The following is a 20,985-nucleotide window of genomic DNA, read 5'->3' on the forward strand; positions in this document are numbered from 1 at the left end:
CTGTGGGAGAAGGCAAGGGTGGGATGATTTGAGAGAATAGCATTGAAACATGTATATTATCATATGTGAAACAGATCGCCAGTCCAGGTTCAATGCATGAGACAGGGTACTCAGGGCTGGTGCACTGGGATGACCCAGGGAGATGGGATGGGGAGGGATGTGGGAGGAGGGGTCAGGATGCGGAACATGTGTACACCCATGGCTGATTCATGTCAATGTATGGCAAAAAACCATTACAATATTGTAAAGTAATTAGTGTCCAATTAAAATAAATAAATTAAAAAAAGAAAAGACTATTAATGAGCACCAACATCAAGCTCACATAGCTATTGAATTACTGGGCAAGGATTTTAAGGAAGACATTATAAAAGTTCTCCATTGAACAATTATGAACACACTCGAAACATATTAAAGAACAAGAAACATTGAAAAAATAGAAATTTCTGGCAATACATATAAAGACAAGGGATTAATATCAAGAAATAGAGTGTACAGAGATTTCCCAATACCTCATATGCTGATACATGCATTGACTCCCCATTAACAACCTCTGTACCTTCTGTCTACTTTGGCTGTGAACCTAAAACTGCTATAAAAAATGAAAAAAGAAATATAAGAAACAGAGCAGAGGTTGGCAAACTACCTACTTCTGCACATCTGAACTAATGTACATTTGTACATTCTTAACTAAGAACAGTTTATACACTTTTATTGCTTGGGGTTAAAACAAGAAAATATTTTATGAGATGCAAAAATTAAATAAAATTGCAATTTCAGTGTCTGTAAATACAGTTTGTTGGAATATAGTCCTGTTCATTTGTGTATGTACTGTCACAACAACAGAGTTCTGAAGTTTCCAGAGAGGGGGCTTAAGTACTATAGTGCATTTTTCCAACCCTTTTTTCCCCCAACATCTGTATAACTTGCTTTATTCAATGGTACATTAGCAAATACGATCAAGTAGAGGTGTGAAAAGTGCTTGTACATTTCTGAAATGCTGCAACTGAGACATGACCAAATCTAAGCTTGCTGGCTGGATGTTGGGAGACTCAGGATGGAACTATTCCCATTGCATCAACCAACAGCCAGGCAGCTAAGTAGGGAGAGAGACCACCACCATCCAGGGAGCAAGACCACCCAGAGTCTAACTGAGCACCCTCCAGGGAGTGAAACCACAGAGAGCCAGCCATGGTGGGGATGGGGGAGGTGGGGTGTGGAGGGGGGACCACTGAGAGCTGGCTCCCGGCTGAGGAGCTAGACAGCTGGTGTTCGTGCTGCAGCGGCTTCGTACTATCCTGTGCCTGGGCACTGTCGCGTGTTTATGGCGTCACAGCTTGTGCGCGCCAGCCCTGACGTCCTTGAGACACGCCCACATGGCCGCCGCACTGACTGGCCCTCGCACTGGGCCTGGAGAGTCCTGGCCCACGACCCCGAGCCTCCTCCTGCTCCTGTTTCTCCTGCCTCCCACCCAGGTTGAAGCCACAGCCCACAGGCACCCTGCCAGTGAGGAGGTCGCGTTTAGCCGTGATGTGGGTAGGACCTCTCCAAGCCCAGGTTGGTGGTGGTCCTGGCGGTGAATCCGGTGAATCCCGGGCTTCCGACTCCCAAGGGTGGAGACCCAGCTTTCCTCGTTCCTTTGCTTTTTCCAGGCCTCCCACTCTCCCTGCCTTCACTTTGCACGTGGCCAGGCCCACCCTGGTGCTGCTGCTACTCACACCCTTTGCCATTCTTCCTTCAGCCTGTGGCCAGCGTCATGTGCAAGGGAAGATACTGGGAGGCGTGGATGCCCTTGAGGGAAAGTGGCCATGGCAGGCCAGTGTGCACTTTGTAGGTTTCCACATCTGCGGTGGGTCCATCATTGATGAGTACTGGATCCTGTCGGCTGCCCACTGCTTTGACAGGTGAGTGGGCGGTGATGGATACCCTTCCCATGGAGGCCTAGGGCTGCAAGATGAACCACATAGGACTGGGACTTCTTGGAGTTAGGGAGAGAGTTGGACCCAGCACACAGCTCCATTCACTACAGCTTCTTGCACAGGACTGAGGACTCCTTTAGGGCCATCAGCTCTTCCAGATAGGTGTGGAACAAAATAATAGATGAGAGGTGAGGTGAGGAGTCATATCTTAGGATGATAAGGTGAGAAGTGATGAAAGACTTATCCTCATTGGCAGCTCACTGTACATCTGACAAATTCACCATCCAGCAGATACTGGTGAGTCCTTGAATCCTCCATGTACTCAGGCCAGGACTTCTTTGGGAGCAATTCTGCCAGTCAGGTCCCTACTGTGCTGGAACGGCTCACTTCCCACATCCTGGCTGAGAGCTTGGATACCCAGGCCCCCATGTTCCAGGACTGCATGGGCCTGTGAGCTCATGGAAGCTCCTCTTCCCATGGGTCAGGTGCTTGAACCACTGTACCTTTGTTCTCTGTCTCTACAGGAATAGGAACACTGAGGCATTTGATATGTATGTGGGTCTTGTGGACCTCAATGTTGCAGGCAATCACACACAGTGGTTTGAGGTGAATAGGGTGATCATACACCCCACATATGAATTGTATCACCCTGTTGGAGGCGACATCGCTCTGGTGCAGCTGAAAACCCGCATTGTTTTTTCCGACTCTGTGCTTCCCATCTGTATTGCACCCCCAGACTTGACTCTTTGGAACCTTTCTTGCTGGGCTACAGGATGGGGATCCATCTCCCGAAGAGGTAAGAAAACAAAGTGCAGGGTGGATCCCTTTATTGGGGCTTGTGGAAGGGATGATGGCTTTATAACATTACCGGAGAGAATGTTCTGTCAATTAAGGGGTTGCAAGTATCTGAGGACTGGAATCTTTATACATCAATCACTATATGTTTCTGTCAATGTGGAGTTGTGCTTTATTCCTGGCTGGCTTTGTTGTATACAGAGAAGTAGTTACATCTACTTTGAGTGTGAAACTTATATTTTGTATACCAAGAGCACAAATTTCCAGCATAGTTGTTCTTAAAATTTTAAATTCAATTTATAATCTTTTTTAACCTATGAAAAAACATAGTAGTTATTCTAGTTATCTATAAAGGCCTTGTACTTTCTTTCTCAGTTCAAATCTTTGTATTTCAGGATTTCTACAGTTATATAAAAGATTATTTTTAATTGCATTTGCTAATCAGGCACAGCTGTTGATTTCTGTGTATTGATAATATTTCCACCCACCATATAGGACTAATTTTTAATAGTTTGTCAGTTGATTATTTAATTGTTCTAGATTTTTTAATATATTTTCTTCAGATAAAGCTTGTTTAATCACTTCCTTTTCTATATCTTATCCTTAATTAATTTTTCTTGTCTTATTGCAATGACTAGAACCTCTAGTAGAAATGTTGCTAGGTCTCTTTTTCTTGTTTTTTATTTTAATTGAAATGCTTCTAATAGCTTACTATTGCATCTGTGACTTGATTTGGAGATTTCAAGTTGATATCTTATCAGTTTAAGAAAGTTTAACATCTGCTTTACTTAATTAAAAAAACTCTTATTGAAGTTAAACTGATATAAATTCAAATTAGAATGTTAAAACTTTAGAATGTTAAATGTAATCCCCATGGTAAACATGAAAGGAAATTAAAAGGGAATTTAAATATTTCACTGCAAAAAATCAACTAAATGCAAAGAAGACAGGAATGCAAGAAAATGAGGCAAGGAGGAAGCTATAAGGCATGTAGAAAGTAAGTAGTAAAATGACAGAAGCAAGTTGCTCCTTACCAATAATTACTTTGAATGTAAATGGTTGAACTTTCAAATCAAAAGACAGAGACTGGAATTAAGGAGATAAAGTCAAGATGGTGGAGTACACCTCCTCTCACTGGAACATATAAATTACAGTCATTGATAAAACAAATACTGATGAGAAAGACTGGAATCCACCAGGGAAGATTTTCTACAACTAAAGATGGGAACCATAAAGAGATGGGTAGGAAGGGCAAAATCATAGTATAGTTAAGACCTATACACTTGGGTGGATGACCCACAAATAGGAGGATAATTACAAATATGGAGCTTCTCCCCAAGGAATAAAGGGTCTGAACCTCACATTGGGCTCCCCTGTCCTGGGGTCCTATACCAGGAATATTTGGTTTTGGAGGCCAACAGGCCTTACTTTTGGGACACCCAGAAAGATGTGAGAAATAAAGACTCCACCCTTAAAAGGCCCATATAAAATCTCACATACTCCAGGATCTAGAGCAGAGTAGTAATTTAAAAGGAGCCTGGGTCAGATCCACTTACTTATCTTGGAGAGTCTCCCTGAGAGGTAGGAAGCAACTGGAGCTCACCCCACAGACCTAGACACTGGTGGCACCATTTAGAGAGGACTTCCCTGGTGCTTCAGATGGTAAAGTGTCTGCCTACAATGTGGGAGACCTGGATTTGATCCCTGGTTTGGGAAGATCCCTGGAGAAGGAAATGGCAACCCACTCCAGTACTCTTGCCTGAAAAATCCCATGGACGGAGGAGCCTGGTAGGCTACAGTCCATGGGGTTGCAAAGAGTCAGACACGACCATTTAAGGGAGCTCATTCTATCACATGGACACTGGTGTTGACAAGCACTATTTTAAAATCCTCTATCTAGTTTATTGGGCTTCCCTAGTGTAAAGGACAGAGAAGGCAATGGCACCCCACTCCAGTACTCTTGCCTGGAGAATCCCATGGATGGAGGAGCCTGGTAGGCTGCAGTCCATGGGATCGCTAAGAGTTGGACACAACTGAGAGACTTCACTTTCACTTTTCACTTTCATGCATTGGAGAAGGAAATTGCAACCCACTCCAGTGTTCTTGCCTGGAGAATCCTAGGGACGGGGGAGCCTGGTGGGCTGCCGTCTATGGGGTTGCACAGAGTTGGACATGACTGAAGTGATGGATCTTCACTTCAGTGTAAAGTGAAGGATTTGCAGTGTAAAGGATTTGCCTGCAATGTAGGAGACCCAGGTTCAATCCCTAGGTCAGGAAGATCCCCTGGGGAAGGGAATGATTACCACTCCAGTATTCTTGCCTGGAGAATTCCATGGACAGAGGAGCCTGACGGTCTGTGGGATTGCAAAGAGTCGGACATGACTCAGTTCACCACTGACCCACCTGGGAAGCCCACATTACATCCCTAGTACTTATTTATCTTGTAACTGCTGGAAGTTTATAACTTTTGACCACCTTCAACCAATTCCATCCTCCCTCAACACTCCCCTGCCACTGGTAATCACAAAACTAATTTCTTTTTCTATGAGTTTGTCTTTGAAGTCTAATTGATATGTTAGTTCTGGTTACATGACATAGTGATTTGGTATTTCTCTACACCTCAAAATTATCACCATAATAAGTCTAATTACAACATGTCACCATACAAATATATTACATAATTTTTTATTTTATTCCACACACTGTACATTTCATACCTGTGACTCATTTATTTTACAACTGGAAGTTTGTACCTCTTAATCTTCCTCACCCATTTCTTTCCTTACTTTCCTTACCCAAACCCCTCACCTCTGGCAACCACCTGTTTTTTCTCTGTATCTATAACTCTGTTCTATTCATTTGTTTTCTTTAGATTCCACACATAAGTGAAATCATACAATATTTGGGCTTCCTTGGTGGCTCAGATGGTAAAGAATCTGCCTGCAATGCGGGAGACCTGGGTTCAGTCACTGGGTTGGGAAGATTCCCTGGAGAAGGAAATGGCACCCCACTCCAGTATTCTTGCCTGGAGAATTCCATGGACAGAGGAGCCTGGCGGGATACAGTCCATGGAGTTGCAAAGAGTCAGACATGACTAAGCGACTAACACACACACACACACACAATATTTGTCTCTTTCTGTCTGACTTATTTCATTTAGCACAATATCCTCTAGATCCATCCATGTTGTTGCAAATGGTAAGATTCCATTCTTTTTTGCGGCTGGTTAATATTCCATTATATATGCATCTTACATCTTCAATCACTCATGTATTAATGGGCATTTAGGTTAGTTTAGATCTGAAGTGAGTCTCTTGTAAGCAACATATATATGGGTCTTATATTTGCATCCATTTTATGTCATTTGATTGGATAATTAAGTTCATTTATATCTAAAGTAGGTATTAACTACTGCTGTTTTGTTCATTGGTTTGGGATTGCTTTTATAGCTCTTTTTTGTTCCTTTCTTCTTCCTTTGTTCTATTTCCTCATGATTTGATGACTATATGTAGCATTATGCTTGGATTCCTTTCTTTTTCTGTGTGTATATCTATCTATTATAGATTTTCTTTGTGGTTACCATGAGGTTTATATAATTCTTCTATAATACCCATGATTATTTTACATTGCTGATCTTTTATTTTCAAATGTATTTTAACAACACTGCATATTTACTCCCCTTTCTTCAAGATTATTGTTTTTATATATTTTACTTCTTTTTGATCGTGTATTTCTTAACTACTTATTGTGGATATAGTTTTGGCATTTTGTCTTTTAACCTTCTTATTGGCTTTGTATGTGTTTGATTTACTATCTTCACTATGTATTTGCTTTTACCAATGAGCTTCTTCCTTTCATAATTCTCATGTTCTAGTTGTGGCTTTTTTTCACTTAGAGAAGTCCCTTTAATATTTCTTGTAAAGCTGGTTTGGTGGTGCTGAATTTTTTTTTTTTTTCTCATCTGTAAAACTTTCAATCTCTCCATCAAATCTGAATGAAAACCTTGCTAGGTAGATTATTCTTGGTTGTAGGTTTTTCCCTTGCATCCCTTTAAGTTAATCATGCCATTCCCTTCTGGCCTGCAGAGTTTCTGCTGAAAAGTCAACTGATAACCTTATGGGAGTTCCCTGTATGTACCTTGTTGCTTTTCCCTTGATGCTTTCAATATTCTCTCTTTATCTTTATTTTTTGCCATTTTAATCACAGTGTGTCTTGGTGTGGTCCTTTTTGGTTGATCCTGTGTGGGCCAACTCTCTGTGCCCCCTGGACTTGATGTCTGTTTCCTTTCCCAGGTTAGGAAATTTTTCAGTGATTGTATCTTCAGATATGTTCTCTGCCCCCTTTTCTATCTCTTCTCATTGTGGGTTCCCTGTCATGCTGGTGCGTTTAATCTTGTCCCAGGGATCTCTGAGGCTATCCTCAGTTCTTTTCATTCTTTTTACTTTATTATGCTCTTCAGCATTATTTCCACCATTTTATCTTCCAGCTCACTGATCCATTCTTCTGCTTCAGATATTCTGCTGTTGATTCCTTCTAGAGTGTTTTTAATTTCAGTAATTGTGTTGTTTGTATGTTTATTCTTTAATTCTTCTGCTGCTGCTGCTAAGTCGCTTCAGTAATGTCCGACTCTGTGCGACCCAATGGACGGCAGCCCACCAGGTTCCCCTGTCCCTAGGATTCTCCAGGCAAGAACACTGGAGTGAGTTGCCACTTTCTTCTCCAATGCATGACAGTGAAAAGTGAAAGTGAAGTTGCTCAGTCGTGTCTGACCCTCAGCGACCCCATGGACTGCAGCCTTCCAGGCTCCTCTGTCCACTAGGTCTTTGTTAATTGATTCTTACATTTTCTCCATTCTATTTTCAAGGTTTTTGATCATCGTTACTATCATTATTCTGAATTCTTTTAGAGGGGAGGAGAGGGTGAGATGTATGGAGAGAGTAACATGGAAACTTACATTCAGTTCACTTCAGTTCAATTCAGTCTCTCAGTCATGTCCAACTCTTTGCAACCCCATGAATTGCAGCATGCCAGGCCTCCCTGTCCATCACCAACTCCTGGTTTTCACCCAAACCCATGTCCATTGTGTTGGTGATGCCATACAACCATCTCATTCTCTGTCATCCCCTTCTCCTCCTGCCTTCAATCTTTCCCAGCATCAGGGTCTTTTCCAATGAGTCAACCGTTCGCATGAGGTGGCCAGAGGATTGGAGATTCAGCTTCAACATCAGTACTTCCAATGAACACCCAGGACTTATCTCCTTTAGAATGGACTGGTTGGATCTCCTTGCAGTCCAAGGGACTCTCAAGAGTCTTCTTCAACACCACAGTTCAAAAGCATCAATTCTTCGGCACTCAGCTTTCTTCACAGTCCAACTCTCACATCCATACATGACCACTGGCAAAAGCATAGCCTTGACTAGACAGACCTTTGTTGGCAAAGTAGTGTCTCTGCTTTTGAATATGCTATCTAGGTTGGTCATAACTTTCCTTCCAAGGAGTAAGGGTCTTTTAATTTCATGGCTGCAATCACCATCTACAGTGATTTTGGAGCCCCCCAAAATAAAGTCTGACACTGTTTCCCCAGAGACATTAGGGTTTTGTATATATCATGTCATCTGAAATAGTGATTTCCCTTCTTCCCTTCCAGTTTGGTTTTGTATATATCATGTCATCTGAAATAGTGATTTCCCTTCTTCCCTTCCAGTTTGGATACTTTTTATTTCTTTTTCTTGTTGGCCTCTGTGACTAGGACTTCCAGTCAGTCAGTTCAGTCGCATCAGACTCTTTGCGACCCCGTGGACTGCAGCATGCCAGGCTTCCCTGTCCATCACCAACTCCCCGAGCTTGCTCAAACTCATGTCCATCGAGTTGGTGATGCCATCCAACCATCTCATCCTCTGTCATCCCCTTCTCCTCCTGCCTTAAATCTTTCCCATAGGACTTCCTATACTATGTCAAACAAAAGAGGAAAGATTGGGCATCCATAAGACTATTCCTGATTTTAGAGGTAAAACTTTCAGCTTTTCAGCATTGAGCATGGCATTAGCTGTTGGTTTCTCACAACTAGCCTTTATTTTATTGAGATATGTCCTCTATATACTAACTTTGAAGGGAGTTTTTATCATAAATGAAATTTGAATTTTGTAAAATGCTTTTTCTGTGTCTATTGAGATGATCTTGTGATTTTTATCCTTCCTTTTGTTAATGTGGTAGGAGGGCATGGCAACCTACTCCAGTATTCTTGCCTGGAGAATTCCCATGGACAGAGGAACCTGGCAGGCTACAGTCCATGGGGTTGCAAACAGTCGGACATGACTAAAGTGACTTAGCACTTGTTAATGTGGTATATCACATTGATATTGAACCGTCTGCAGATATTGAACCATCCTTGCATCCCTGTAATTAATTTCTTTTGATCATGGTTTGACATGTTTTATATACTATTAAATTCAGTTGGCTAACACACTGAGGATTTTTGTATCTATATTCATCAGGATATTGTCCAGTAATTTTCATTTTTATAATGTCTTTGGTTTTGATATAAGGAAAATGGTGGCCTTGTAGAATGAATTCAGTAGTATTTCCTCCTCTTCAATTTTTTTGAATAGTTGGAGAACAATAGGTATTAACTTTTCAGCTGTGAAACTGTTCAGTCTTTGACTTTTGTCTCCTGGGAGTTTTGCATTACTGATTCAGTTTCACTACTAGTGATCAGTCTCTTCAGATTTTCTATTTCTTCCTTATTCAGTCTTGGAAGGTTGCATGTGTTTTGCAAATTGTCCATTTTTTCCTAGGGTGTCCAATTTGTTGGCATATAACTTTCATAGTGTTCTGTTTTAATTTTTTTGTATCTCTGTGATAGCATTTGTAATTTTTCCTCTTTCATTTTGTTTATTTGGGTCCTCTTTCTTTTTTTCCCTGTTGAACCTGGTTAAACACTTACTAATTTTCTTTATCATTTCAAAGAAATAGCTCTTGGTTTCATTGATCTTTTCTATTTTTGTCTATATTTTATTATTTTCTATTCTGGCCTTTATTATTTCCTTTCTTCTGATGACTTTGGGTTTTGTTTTTCTTCTTTTTCTAATTCCTTTAGATGATATGTAGTTTGAGATTTTTCTTGTTTCTACAGGTATAAATTTTCCTCTTATATTTACTTCTGCTGCATACCATAGATCTTGAAAAACTGTTTTTATTTTTAGTTGTTTTGAAGTATTTTCTGATTTCATCTTTGCTTTCTTCATTTACCCATTGCTTTTTAATTGCATGTTGTTTAGTCTCCATGCATTCATGTGTTTACTATTTTTATTCCTGTAATTGATTTCTAGTTTCATACCTTTATGGTCAGAAAAGAGGTTTGATATAATTTATATCCTCTTAAATTTGTTAAACTAAATCTATAAAACAAATACTAACAGACTGAAAGGGAGAAATTGGCAATGATAAAATAATAGTAGGGGACTATAACACCCCAGTTACAATCAGACAGATATCAATAAAGAAACAATGGCCTTTAAATGACACATTAGACCAGATGGACATAATGGCTATCTATAGAACATTCCATCCAGAAACAGCACAGTACTATATTGGGTGCATGGGCTTTCCTGGTGGCTCAGACAGTAGAGTCCACCTGTGATGCCGGAGACCCAGGTTCAATTCCTGGGTTGGGAAGATCCCCTGGAGAAGAGAATGGTTACCCACTCCAATTTTCTTGCCTGGAGAATTCCGTGGACAGAAGAGCCTGAGGGGCTACAGTCTATGGGGTCACAGAGTTAGACACAATTGAGCAACTGATATGCACACATATTAGGTGCATGAATGTTAACAAACAGTATATCCTCTTCTTGTATTGATCCCTTTATTGTATAATGGCCTTCCTGTCAAAGACTTCTTGGTCTTTTTCATAGACTTTTATTTAGTCTTCTTTTTCTGTTGTCAGTACTGCCACCCCAGATTCTTTTTGGTTCCGTTTGTGTGGAAAAACTTTTTGCATCCCCTCACTTTCAGTCTCTGCACGTCTTTAGCTCTGAAGTGAGTTTCTTGTAGGCTAAATATAGATGAGTCTTGTTTTTCATCCAATTAGCCCCTTTCTGTCTTTTGATGGGAACATTAGTGTATTGATATTTAAAGTGATTATTGATAGGTATGTACTTTCTGTCATTTTCTTACTTGTTTTCTTGTTTTTTAGTTCTTCTCTGTTATTATTTTTTTGTCTCTTCCCTTGTGGTTTGACGGTTTTCTTTAGTATTCTTTTCTCTTTAGTTTTTGTGTGTCTATTGTAGGTTTTTGATTTGTGGTTACTGTTTATTTTGACCTATGACTATATTTGCTGGTTCAAACTCATAGTCAATTCAGTTCAAGCACATTCTAAAAGATCTACTTTTTTTTTTTTTTTTACTACTTTCACCTGTGTTTTGTGTTTTTCACATCTTCATGTCTATTCCTTGTTTATTATAGTTATCAGTTCAGTTCAGTCACTCAGTTGTGTCCAACTCTTTGTGACTGCATGGACTGAGGCGTGCCAGGCTTCCTTGTCCATCACCAACTCCAGGAGCTTGCTCAAACTCATGCCCATCGAGTCAGTGATGCCATCCAACCATCTCATGCTCTGTCGTTATAGTTGATTTAAAAAATTTCATTTCTAAACCTTCCTATTAGCTTAAGTGGTTGATCACAGCCTTTGCTATTAATATATATTTGCCTTTACTAGTGGGATATTTTCCCCTTTCATATAAATTCTTACTTCTTGTAGTCTTTTCCATTTAAATACCCTTTAGCATTTCTTGTAAGATCAGTTTAGTATCGATGAACTCTTCTACTTTTTGCTTGTCTGAAAAAGTCTTCAGCTCTTCTTTAGTTCTGAGGGATAACCTTGATGGGTAGAGTATCCTAGGTTGTAAGTTTTTCCCTTTCAGTACTTTTTTGAATATTTATTTTAATTTACTTTTTCACTTGACTGTGCCAGGTCTTAGTTGCGGCATGTGGGATCTTCGGTTGTGGCATGTGGAATCTTTTAGTTGTGGTATGCTAACTCTTAGTTGTAGCATGTGAAGTCTTGGTTGCAGCACGTGGGATCTAGTTCCCTGACCAGGGACTGAACCTGAGCCCCCTGCATTCAGAGTGTGGAATCTTAGCCACTGGACCACCAGGGAAGTCTTACTTTCAGTACTTTAAATATATCATGCCACTCCCTTCTGGTTTGCAAAATTTGTGTGAGACAACCGCATTTAGCCTTATAGGGAATTCCTTTATATGTGAGTATTTGTATTTCTTTTGCTGCCTTTAAGATTCTCTCATTATCTTTAACTTTTGCCAGTTTAGTTATGGTATGTCTTAGTGTGAATCTCTTTGGGTTCATCTTATAGGGGACTCTGTGCTTCCTATACCTGAAAAATGTTTCCTTCTTCAGCCTCAGGAATTTTTCAGCTCTAATTTCATCAACTTCACTTTCTACCCTTTTCTCTCTCTTCTTGTTTTGGAACCCCTAAATGCAAATATTAGTGTACTTGACATTATTTTAGAGGTCCTTTAAAGTATCCTCACTAAAATTTATGAGAGGGATAGGGTGGGATGATTTGGGAGAATGGCATTAAAACCTTTTTCTGTTCTGATTGGATGATTTCATTAGTTCTATCTTACATTCTTCTGTATTACCTGCTGCTGCTGCTAAGTCACTTCAGTCGTGTCTGACTCTGTGTGACCCCATAGACGGCAGCCATCAGGCTCCCCTGTCCCTGGGATTCTCCAGGCAAGAACACTGGAGTGGATTGCCATTTCCTTCTCCAATGCATGAAAGTGAAAAGTGAAAGTGAAGTCACTCAGTCATGTCCAACTCTTAGCAACACCATGGACTGCAGCCTACCAGGCTCCTCCATCCATGGGATTTTCCAGGCAAGAGTACTGGAGTGGGGTGCCATTGCCTTCTCCACTGTATTACCTAGTCTGATGTTATTCCCTTCTCATATATTTTGCATTTTAGTTATTGTTTTCTTCAGCTCTAACTGGTCCTTTTTAAATTTTCTAGTTCCTTGTTAAAATTCTCACTCTGTTTATTTTTTCCCAAGTTCACTTAGCTTATTACTGTTACTTTGAGCTCATTTAATGAATTATTTATCTCTGTCTCATTAGCATTTTTCTAGGGTCTTAGTCCTCGGTTTTTCATTTGAAACCTATTCCTGTGTTTCTCATTTTAACTTTTTTGTTTCTATGAAATTAGGTGAAAACAGTTATCTGTTCTAGTCTTAAAGGGGATCCTCTTATAAGATCATCCCTATTCAGTTTGCACGTGTCCAGTGTCTTTGGTAGGAGATCTGGATCTGAATTAAGCATGAGTCACGCAGGGTGTGCTGGTGGCTACCACCTTGCTGGGAGTATGGCTGGAGACGGAGGGGCTCAAACCAGAGCCAGGTGTGAGCCTGGAATTCTCCTGACCTCAGTGGCAGTCATTAACCCAGGGGCAGGGCCCAAGGTGCTGGAGCAGAGCCTGGAGGTTGGGTCCAAGATGGCTCCATTCCTTGTGTGTGCATTTCTTTGACAGTCACAGCACTATATTAGCGGAAAGCAGCACTAGAGTAAGAGGAGCTGGAGTCAGTGCCCAGGAATCTGTACTTTCAAGTATATGATCTTTTTTTTTCTTTCTTATAATGTCTTTGGATTTGGTATCAGGGTAATGCCAGCTTTATAGGATGAGTTAAAAAGTGTTCCCTTATCTTGCACTTTTTGTGAAGTTTGAGAAGAAGGGTGTTAATTCTTTAAATGTTAGATAGAATTCACCAATGAATCCATATGGTACTAGATTTTCATTGTTAAACATTTTTACTGAACTAATCTTTCTGTTAAGAATCTGCTGAAATTTCCTATTTTTTCTTCTGTCAGATAAGACTATTTGCATGGTTCTAGGAATTGTCTTTCATTGAAGTTATCTTATTTGTTGGAGTATAATTCCTCATAGTATTCTCTTATAATTCATTTTTATTTTTCTGAGACCAATAGTAAATTCCTCCACTTAGACTTCTGATTTAGGTGATTTGTATCTTCTCTTCTTTTCTTTATCACTCTAGCTAAAGGCTTGCCAGTTTTGTTTATATTTTCAGTGAAACTTCAGTTTGATTGATTGTACTTTTTTTCTTTCTATTTTTTACTTCTTTCCTCTGCTAGCTTTGAGTTCATCATGCCTTTCTTTCTCTCGGCTTCACAAGGGGGCAAGGTTAGGTTATTGATAGAAGATGTTTCTTCTTTTGTAATAGAAGAGTTATATTTTTAAATTCCTCTCTGAGCACTGTGTTTGTTGAATCTTGTAAGTTTCATATGCTGTGTTTTCATTCATTCTTCTCTAAGCGTTTACTCTTGTGATTTCTTTGACTTATTGGTTTTTCCAGAATGTATTGTTTAATATCAATTTTTAAAAAGTTATCTTTCTGTTATTGATTTCTAGCTTCATTCCATTGTGTTCAGATAACACAGTTTACATGATTTTAATATTTTAAAATGTATTGACTTGTTTCATGACTAACATATATTCTGCTCTGGACTTTGTCCCATGGCTACTTGAGAAGAATGTATATTCCACTGTTGTTGGGTGAAGCATTATATAAATGTCTGTCAGGTCTAATTGGTTTATAATGTTGTTCAAGTCCTCTATTTCCTTATAATGTTCTTGTTCCAAATGTTATTGAAAGTGTGGAATTGGATCTACAATTACTACTATGGAACTGTCTGTTCCCCCACTTCAATTCTGCCAATGTTTGCTTCATATTTTGTTTGATGACTATATTAATTATAAAGAAAACTTAATGAAATGATTCTTTTATCAATATATAATGCCTTTATTTGTTTCTTATAACAGTTTTGACTTGAAGTCTATTTTGTCTGAAAGTAGTATAGCCTTCCCACTTTCTTTGGTATTAGTATTTGTGTAAAATATCCTTTTTTTAATCCTTTCATTTTCCATCCTTTTGTATCCTTGACTCTAAAATGAGTCTCATAGACAGCATATAGCTGGATTTTTCAAAACTAAGTCTGCCACTCTCTGTCCTTCGGAGAGCTTAACTCATTTACATTTAAACTAATTACTTATAGTAAGAACTTACTTCCATCATTTGCTATTTCTTTTCAGTTTTAAATCTTTTTGTCCCTTATTTCCTCCAATACTGATTTCTTTTGTGCTTAATTAATTTTTTATAGTGAGCTGTTTTAAACCCTTCACATTTAATGTGTATATTTTCAGACATTTTTGTTTGTTTTTACCATGGAGATTACATTTAATATTCCACATTTATAACAAGCTAGTTTGAACTGATACCAGTTTAACCCCAATAGCATACAGAAACTGTACAAGTCACAACTTTGTAAACTGTGTGCCTCAAACATGTATTTTAAATTACTTTATGAATTTGTCTTTAAAATTCTGTAGAAAATAAAAAGTGGAATTACAAACCAAAAAGATGACAGTAGGATTTTTATACTTGCCCAAATATTTGCCTTTACAAGGATTTTTAAAAATTTCTTCATGTGGTTTTGAGTTACTGTCTTTGTACTTTCATTTTCACCAGAACTCCTTATAGCATTTCTCTTAGGGAAGACTTAATAGTATCAAACTGTTATCTCTTAATTATCTGAGAATATCTAAGTTCTCATTTTTTAAGGACATTGCTGCCATAGATAGAAGTCTCAGTGGACAGTTTTTTATTTTAGCACTTTGTGTTATCCCATTGTCCTCTGAGTTAGTCTTAGTAGTTCTTGTTTTTAATGAGAAGCATCTACTGTTCTTATTGAGGACAAGTTGCTTCTGTTTTGCTCCTTTCAAAATTCTGTTTCTCTTAGTTTTTGGAAGTTTAATTATAGTATGTCTACAGAAGGGCCCTCTTTGATTTTATTCTACTTGGAGTTTGTTAAACTTCTTGGATTAGTAGATTCAAATCTTCTACCAAGTTGGGAAGTTTCAGGCTATTACCTTTCTGCCTTTTTCTCTCTGTCTTCTCCTTCTGTGTATCCAATAATAACATGTAGTGATGGATTTTATACTGTTCCACAGGTCCTTTAGCATCTATTCAGTTTTTTTTCTTCTGTTCCTCAAATTTTTTAATAATTTCAATTGTCCTATATTTAGGTTAACTAATTTTCTCTTCTGCTTGCTAAGATTTGCTGTTTTCTACTTCTAGTGAAGTTTTATTTAAATTGTTAGACTTTTCAGTGCCAACTTTTCTGTTTGGCACCTTTCAATAATGTATGGTTTTGATAGTTTCATTTTGTTTATTGGTCATTTTCCTGATTTACTTTAATTCTTTTTGTATGTTTTCCATTAGTTCTTTGAGAATTTTTAACAAAGTTTTAAGCCCTCAGGGACAGTTTCTCCATTTGTTTTGTTTCCTTGAATAAGCTATACATTTCTGTTTCTTTGTATGATTTTTGTTGTTGCTGAAAACTGGAATATTGAGTTTTATACTTTTGAGTATATAATAAATATTATATGTGGTTGGGTATTGAGTATTTTAATGTAACTCTGAAGATAAAATTCTCTCTGTCCTCAAGGCTTTCCTTTTCCTTTCTTTCTTCTTTTAACTGTCAAAGGCTGTAGTAGCTTGTTTAATGATTTTCCCAAATTTTTGCTAAGGCTGTATTCCTTGTCATGTATCTTCACTAAGGTATCCATTCCTTAGAATCTGTGCAGCTACTTCTGTGACAGATGTTTTACTCAATGCCAGTAATTAAAACAAACCAATAAAGCAGACAAATCTCTTCTTCTTGTTTTTGCTCTCTACTATGGTACTTTTTCAACACTTAGACGGGCTTGCACTGAACATAGAGATCAGCTCATTGTGAAACCCAAGGGCCTGTCTCATGTCTTTTCTTAGCATATGCCTTACCCTGGGTGTGTGTGTGGCCTTGTAAATTCCATCAAATACAGGGATGTTTTTATTTTATCACATTTTACACTTTAAGATATATATGTACACCCATGGCTGATTCATGTCAATGTATGGCCAAACCACTAAAATATTGTAAAGTAATTAGCCTCCAATTAAAATAAATAAATTAAAAAAAAAGACTTTCTGTTGACGTCTCATCATGAAAAAAAGATATATATGATTTGTCAATTATATCTTGATAAGGATGGCAAAAAGAAGAAAATAAAGAACAGCAACATCACAGCAATTTTTTAAAAAGGATGTAATATTTGCCCTCTAAAATTATTTTATATAATAGTATATTTGTAAACAGGTATATAGGCTCAAAGGAAAAGAATGGTGTTTTCCTAATTGGCAAACTGTGTGAAGACACAGGGGAATCAGGGTGAGGCCATTCCAAACCCCACACTTTGGGCAAGCTGAGTCTGGCTGGCAGGGCCCAAGTCCAGAGCATTGTTTAGTCAGTCCAAGATGGGTACTATACGTATTTTTTTTCTTATACCAGAAGTTATCACTTAAAAATCTACCATATAAGTTTACGTGTTTTCTCATAGTTCGTGTCTTATAGAGCACGCTGCCCTGTTTCCTCTGGAAATCTCTTTGAGTTTGCCCTCAGCTGTCTAAAGAAGAGCCCTGAATCTTTGTGGACAGTTGGTCTCTCAGGTGCTCACATCATGAATGATTTGCTCATTGTCATCTGCTGCAAATTCAGTCTCTCCTTTGCTTCTTCACATACAAACTCACATCTATAGCTTTTCATGGCATATTACCTCATAAATCTATAGTTTTTCTTTCTATTGAGGTCATTCTGTTTGAACTTGCCACAAGCCTCCAATAATAAATATATTTGTCTTCAGGGATGCTTTTGAATGTCTTAATTTCTCTAAGAAATTCTCCTGAGCTGTTACTCCCAAATTTTAGTCAGTTTATTGGATATTTTGACAATAATCTTTCCCCCTGGACCTCCATAGACTGTTTTGCTTGGCTTACAGAGTATTTGAGCAGTGCCCACCACTTTTACAGCCTGCATTCTGAACTAGGTGAAACAGGGATGAGTGTCTATGTCAGTTCTTCAGGTAGCCCTCAGACAGATTCAGACAGACAGACAATAATTTGTAAGAAAGATCTGCTTTGCTCCTTCTGGAATCAAGTACCAGGGTCCTGTACTTGGAATGTGGGTTTCCCTACTCAAAGGTGCCACTGTGGAGGAACCAAGATGGTGGAGAAGTAGGTGAACATGGAATGCATCTCTCTCCACAGATGCATCAGGAATACATCTACAGATAGAACAACTGTCACAGAACGCTGACTGAATACCAGAAGGAGTCCTTGACAACCAGAAAGGATTATGTGGATCCATGCATGATTTGGTAGGGATGAAAGGAAGAAGGGAGAAGGAGGAGGAGGGCAAGCAGGACAGGACCAGCACCCAGGGGTGGGGGAGCTGAAGCAAAGAAGAGACTCCCGCATCCAGAGAAATTGGTTGGGACAGAAGGGAAGCATTTGAGGCTATCATAGGGTGAACCAGCTGATCTATGACAGTCTGAACAGACTGAGAAACACATAGATAATCCATGCCATGGCCCTGTACCCTGTACCCCAGGCTGGGACGCATGTCCACTGGTGTGCACGAGGGCTGGGAGCTGGAGTGTGGGGATTGGAGAGCAATTCCAGGACAAAGACACTGAGACCAGCCTTCCTCAGTACTGCAGTGCCTCCTAGGGATGCTGAGGTGGATTGTGAATCACAATGTGGCCAAAGACAGTGACAGCCGAGACCCTAAGAAAACATTTATTATTTTTATGTTTTGATTAATTCATTGTTGGTTCTGGGGGTTTTTGTTCTATTTTGTTTGCTTTCTTCTTTTTTCCCTGTTGTTGTGGTTACTGTTTTTGTTATTATTTCTGTTTAGGCTTTGGGGATTTTCAAATCATATTTTTAATTTCTTTTATGTATTGCTTCTTCTACTTTGGCTTTCTGTTGTTCTGTGTCTTCTTTTATTTGTTTTTTGGGGTTCTTTTTCATTTTATAGTATACATGAAGCTCCAATATTTTGGCCACCTGATGTGAGGCACCAACTCATTGGAAAAGACCTAATGCTGGGGCAGATTGAAGGCAAAAGGAGAAGGGGTGGCAGAGGATGAATGATTAGATAGCAACACTGACTCAATGATATGAATTTGAGCAAACTCTGGGAGTTTATATATACATAGTTTATATATATATAGTTTATACATATAGTTATAAGCTATACATATAGCTTATAGTTATAAGCTATACGTATAGCTTATAACTATATGTAGAACTATACATATAAACTATACTATAAACTATAGACATATATATAGTTTTGTAGCTTATTCACATTATTGTACAGAAGAAACCAAGACAATAATATGCTCTAAAAATGTTTTAAAAAGATAAAATGAATTTTTGTAAAAAGGTGCCACTGTACTGGGAAGGGGGTAGGAAAAGGACAAGTAAAAATGCCACAAAACTTTCCAATCAGTCTGAAGTTGTCTTTCTCTTGCATCAGTGTTTGCTTGATTGCTGTGAACTTTTGTTTTCCCATATTTCTGATAAAGTTGGTTCTGACTCTTTCTGCTTGTTTTTCAATGTTTCTCACCTCCTGAGAATTTGACAGGGATGACATTAAATCTATAAATAAATTTGGGAACTAATTCCATTTTAATAATATTGAGTCCTCTAATCCATGAACATTGAGTGGATCACTATTGATTTAGATTGTCTTAAGCTTTGTACTATTTTACAGTGTTTGGTTGTATAGATGTTACCCATTCTTTGATAAATTTATTCTTAAAATTTTCATTCTTTTTGAAACTATTGTGAATGGAACTGTTTTAGTAATTTTGTTTTAAATTGTTCATTGCTATTATTAATATATTGAAATATACTTGACATTTGTATATTTATCTTGTATTCTGAAAACTAGTTTTAATAGTTTTTAGACATTATTAGTTCCTTCATACAATTGTTATTTTGTCTTCAACAAAGATGTTTTAATTCTAACTTTCCAGAAGAAAGTAAGAATTTTTTACTCATCGCACTGGCTACAACCTGCAGTACAATGTTAAACATGTAGTGAAAGTGACCATCTTTGCCTTGTTTCTGATCTTAAGGGGGAAAATATTTATTTAGTCTTTTATCATTAAGAATGGTATTAGATGTGGAATTTTTGTAGATGCTCTTTACCAATGAGTAAAGTTCCTTTTATTCTGGTTTGTTGAGAGTTTATCATGAACAGATGTCAGATTTTTTTAAATGCCTTTTATTATCTATGCTCATGTGGCTTTTGCCTTTTATTAATAACGTAACTGTATGTATTAATTTGGGGATGTTAAATGAACTTTGCATTCCTATGATTAATTCCTTTTGGTCATTGTGTATAATCATTTTTATAGGTCATTAGAATCAACTTGGAGAAGGCAATGGCACCCCACTCCGGTACTCTTGCCTGGAAAATCCCATGGATGGAGGAGCCTGGTAGGCTGCAGTCCATGGGGTCGCTAAAAGTCAGACACGACTAAGCGACTTCACTTTCACTTTTCACTTTCATGCACTGGAGAAGGAAATGGCAACCCACTCTGGTGTTCTTGCCTAGAGAATCCCAGGGACGGGGGAGCCTGGTGGGCTGCCATCTGTGGGGTCACACACAGTCGGACACGACTGAAGTGACTTAGCAGCAGCAGAATCAACTTGCCAATAATTTGTTTAAGATTTTTACATGTATATTTATGAAAGATATTGGCTGTACTGTGATTTTTGTCTGCCTGTGGTATTGGGGTAATATTGGGTTTTGTAGTATTCCTATTGTTTCTTCTTTAAATGTTTGATATAATTCATTAGTGAAGTCATCTAGGATTCAGTTCAGTTCAGTTGCTCAGTGGTGTCAGACTCTTTGAGACCCTATGGATTGCAGCATGCCAGGCTTCCCTGTCTATCACCAACTCCCGAAGCTTGCTCAAACTCATGTCCATTGAGTCGGTGATGCCATCCAACCATCTCATCCTCTGTCGTCCCCTTCTCCTCCTGCCAAAAATATTTCCCAGTGTATCTTCCAATGAATTAGTTCTTCCCATCAGGTGGTCAAAGTATTGGAGCTTCAGCTTCAGCATCAGTCCTTCCAATGAATATTCATGACTGATTTCCTTTAGGACTGACTAGTTTGATTTCCTTGTAATCCAAGGGTCTCTCAAAAGTCTTCTAAAACACCACAGTTCAAAAGTATCAATTCTTTGGTGCTCAGCTTTCTTTATAGTCCTATTCTCACATCCATACATGACTACTGGAAAAACTATAGCTTTGACTAGACAGACCTTTGTCAACAAAGTAATATCTCTGCT

General features: G+C 38.5%; 1 protein-coding gene across 1 annotated transcript in view; it reads left to right on the plus strand.

Moving 5' to 3' along the window:
• Positions 1-1,373: 1,373 nt before the first annotated feature.
• Positions 1,374-20,985, plus strand: part of PRSS38 (serine protease 38) — a 31,647-nt gene continuing 12,035 nt past the window's right edge. The window contains exons 1-3 of the mRNA XM_025294086.3: positions 1,374-1,554; positions 1,739-1,901; positions 2,441-2,712. Of these exons, the coding sequence (XP_025149871.2) occupies positions 1,374-1,554; positions 1,739-1,901; positions 2,441-2,712 (616 nt within the window). The remainder of the gene's footprint in view (positions 1,555-1,738; positions 1,902-2,440; positions 2,713-20,985) is intronic.

Source organism: Bubalus bubalis, chromosome 9 (genome assembly GCF_019923935.1).
Source record: "Bubalus bubalis isolate 160015118507 breed Murrah chromosome 9, NDDB_SH_1, whole genome shotgun sequence".
NCBI classification, from domain to species: domain Eukaryota; kingdom Metazoa; phylum Chordata; class Mammalia; order Artiodactyla; family Bovidae; genus Bubalus; species Bubalus bubalis.